The 3,814-nt window shown below is 36.4% G+C and overlaps 1 protein-coding gene across 1 annotated transcript; it reads left to right on the forward strand.

Annotated features, from left to right (window-relative positions):
• The first annotated feature begins 354 nt into the window (after window positions 1-354).
• Window positions 355-3,111, forward strand: LOC104804313 ((R,S)-reticuline 7-O-methyltransferase-like). Its single transcript, XM_010528570.2, is given in 3 exon segments — window positions 355-569; window positions 571-1,263; window positions 2,545-3,111. Coding segments are annotated over 3 exon segments (1,086 nt in total). The 5' UTR covers window positions 355-479; the 3' UTR covers window positions 2,848-3,111.
• The last annotated feature ends 703 nt before the right edge of the window (window positions 3,112-3,814 follow it).

Consider the following 3,814-nt stretch of genomic DNA (forward strand, 5'->3'; position numbering starts at 1 on the left):
ATATTTCAATTAAATTAAGTTATGTTCTGGCGTTTTTTAAATTATACTCATTTTATTTTTCTTTCCAGTTTTAATTAGATTCAGATTTTCATCCAATTTGGTTTTGACTAAAATTCTCTATTTTTCTGGAAAAAAAAATTTTTATTCCTTTTTTTTTTGCTTCCTATTCCAATATGATAATTTTGGTGTTATAATTTAAATTCTTTAATACCAGCTAGCTGAAATTATCAAACCGGCCGTTACTTTTATGTCCAAGAAATATCCTCATTAATTTATCTTCTCATTAATACTCTAGTCAAGTTGAGCATTAAAATCAAGGATAAAATTGGAAATTTTAAAAAAATAACATGAAAACGGAGGGAGTATGTCTTCCCATTATAAAAACCCTAAAACCCTATCAAGCACATCTCACTCATTCCCAACACCAAGTGACAACAACCTTTTGCATTTCCCAATTCTACCAAAGAAATAAAAGAAAAATGCAAGAAAACGGCAAAACGCTGCGAAATAGGGTTTACGAGGAAGAAGACGAAGAAGCCAAAGCTTCGACAGAGATATGGAGATACGTGTTTCGGTTTCACGGACATGGCCGTGGTGAAGTGTGCGATCGATCTCAAGATTCCAGAAGCCATCGAGAACCATACCTCACAGCCCGTCACTCTAGCAGATCTCTCCACCGCCGTCTCTTCCTCTCCTCTGCCGCTCCTCCGCCGCATCATGAGGTTTCTTGCCCACCGTGGCATCTTCAAAGAAGTTCTTACCAAAGATGGCATTGTCGGATACTTAAACACACCTCTCTCTCGCCTCATGATGAGCAAATCAATGGCTCTTTTTATCCTCCTCGAGACCACCCCCGTGATGCTGGCGCCATGGCTGAACCTGAGCTCCGTAGTCTCGGCCGTGTCCGGCGAGGGTTCTCCTCCGTTCGACGCGGCTCACGGAAAGAACGTGTGGGCTTACGCGACGGAGAATCCCGGCCACAGCGAGATCATCAACCAGGCGATGGCATGCGACTCGAGGCGAATGGTGCCTGCGGTGGCCGGCGCGTGCGCGGACGTGTTTAACGGCGCGTCGACGGTGGTTGACGTCGGCGGTGGAAACGGTGAGGCATTGGGTATACTGGTCAAGGCGTTTCCGTGGGTAAAAGGCTTGAACTTTGATCTCCCTCATGTCGTGGAAGCTGCGGAGAAGTTCGACGGCGTTGAGAACGTTGGTGGTGACATGTTTGAGTCTGTTCCTAATGCCGACGTTGTCTTCATCAAGGTTACTAGCGTCATTAACTCCGTTGCTTAAATATATATATATATACACACACCATTAATACGGAATCTATAAATTTTTGTGGGGCAAGATACTTTAAAGATAGAAAATATTGTGTTATAATCCAATCAAAAAATTATTGTGTCATAAAAAAATATATATATAGCACTACATATTAACATATGGCCTAAAATATAGTAATACTATAACATAAAAACAAAATACAATTAATAACATGCATAAGGCAAATGGTTTTTGGTCTTCATGAGAGGCGAAACTACAACTAATTAATTATCATTGTTTCGTTTTAGACATCGATCTTATATTATCAAAGAATATGCAAATGACAACTTTGTTTGAAGTAACCAAAATCGATAAAAAAAAATAAGCTAAAAACCCCTAAAAATTCTTGAACTTGTATTTTGGAATAATATTAATTCCTAAACTTGTAGATGTGCCTATTAATTTCCAAACTTGCAAAATTGAACACATTAAATCCTGAACTTTTAAACGGTTCTATAATCGTCCATAACGTTATTTGGTCAAAAAAATAAGTTGACCGATCCGACGTGGCGCGTGACGTGGCGAGCAAACTCAGAAAATTACCGCCACGTCGGATCGGTCAATTCGTTTTTTTTTACCAAATAACGCTATAGACGATTATGGAACCGTTTAACAAGTTCCGGATTTAATATGTTCAATTTTGCAAGTTTGGGAATTAATAGGCACCTCTACAAATTTAGAAATTAATATTACTCCAAATTACAAGTTCATGAATTTTTAGTGTTTTTTCCCAAAAAATAATAATAAATTAAGAGAATATCTGAGAAACAAGGGTTAGGGATTTTGTGAAATTAAAAAATTAAGGTCAATATCATTGATCATCTTCAAGACATTAGTAGAGATAGTGAGTGTAATTAGGTCGAGATATATTTGCTTTCTATTTGTAGTAATTTTTGTATATGGTTCCCCCTCCACCCCAACAATGAAAAGCTGGATCTGCCACTTGAGTTGTGTGGTCATATGTATGTTCATGACAGCAAAAACATAAATGCCATGTTCTTCAGAAGATGATAGGCCATGCATGATACGTTGGCCAGACAAATATTATAAATGCCATGCATGTTAGATTTAATTACCGACCACACCACATATTAATGGGTTGAGTCAGTGTAATCAATCTAATGTACCTTGAGCTTTAATGGCATCGATCGGTCATATATATATATATATATATATAGTTGGTTATTATGAAAAAAGATCTTAATTAATGCATGGTGGCAGTGGGTGTTGCATGACTGGGGGGATAAGGAGTGCGTAAAGATACTGAAGAAATGCAGAGAAGCGATCCCCAAGGAGGAAGGGAAGGTGGTAATAGTGGAAGCTGTGGTGGGAGAGAAGAAGAAGGGCGACATGTTAGAGTATGCGAGGTTGATGCTGGACATGGTGATGATGGCTCATACGACCAGAGGCAGAGAGCGGACATCGGAGGAGTGGGATCATGTCCTTACCGCAGCTGGATTCGCCCGTTACGAGATACGAGACATAAACGACGTTCAATCCGTCGTTGTTGCTTACGTGTCTTAGCCCAAAAATGGTGAAAAAGAAGCCTAAGAAAGAGATTTCCAATCATTTGAAGTAGATCAATTGTGATTTCAATAACAAGGGGTTTGTGTTTTGATCGAGTTTGGAATAGTTGTGTGCATGTGCATGAGATGGATCCTACAATGGCCGAAGTGTGACCTCTTTGTATCTCTTTGTTTTCTTTCTAATGTTCTTGTGTTGTGTGTCCACAGAGAAAATTAGGTTGCGCCGTTACCCTATACAAATAGAGTGGTTGCGATTTTCGATTGTTGCGTCCGTTTAGAGAATCGGCGGATTCAATCGCAACGGTAACAAAATGCAAAATTTTTAATCGCAATTTTATACCCGCATTTTAATATATAGCATCTCGTGTCGTTTGATGAAAAAGACAAAAATATAGTTTTTTTAATATTTAATATTATTTTAATAATAAATTACTTTTTTATTTAAAAATAGGGATAATCCCATATTCCCCCACAAATTTTTGAAAAAGTTCCAATTTCTTACACCAATTTTTAATTTGACAAAAAACTACACCAGATTTCAAATATTTCCAAATTCCCACACAAAATCTTAAAATGTGTTGCAATTTCCCCCATATCCGTAAACGACGTTAAGTTCCATCAATTTTAATGCTGATATGGCATGCCACGTCATACCGATTTCACCAAATCAACACATTTCGCCACATCATCCAGCCACGTCAGAAAGTAAATAAAAATAAAAAATTTCTAGAATTTTTTTAAAAAATAATAAAATAAAATAAAAATACAGAATTTCAAATTTTATTTTTTAAAAATAAAATAGAAAATTACATATACATATATATATATACACTTTTATATCTATACACAATTATATACATATACATATATACAAATATACATCTACATACATAATTATATACATATATATATATAGACACACTTATACATTTACATATATACACATTTTTACATATATACACAAT

This window comes from Tarenaya hassleriana, unplaced genomic scaffold, assembly GCF_000463585.1.
Source record: "Tarenaya hassleriana unplaced genomic scaffold, ASM46358v1 Cleome9, whole genome shotgun sequence".
Taxonomy (NCBI): Eukaryota; Viridiplantae; Streptophyta; class Magnoliopsida; order Brassicales; family Cleomaceae; genus Tarenaya; species Tarenaya hassleriana.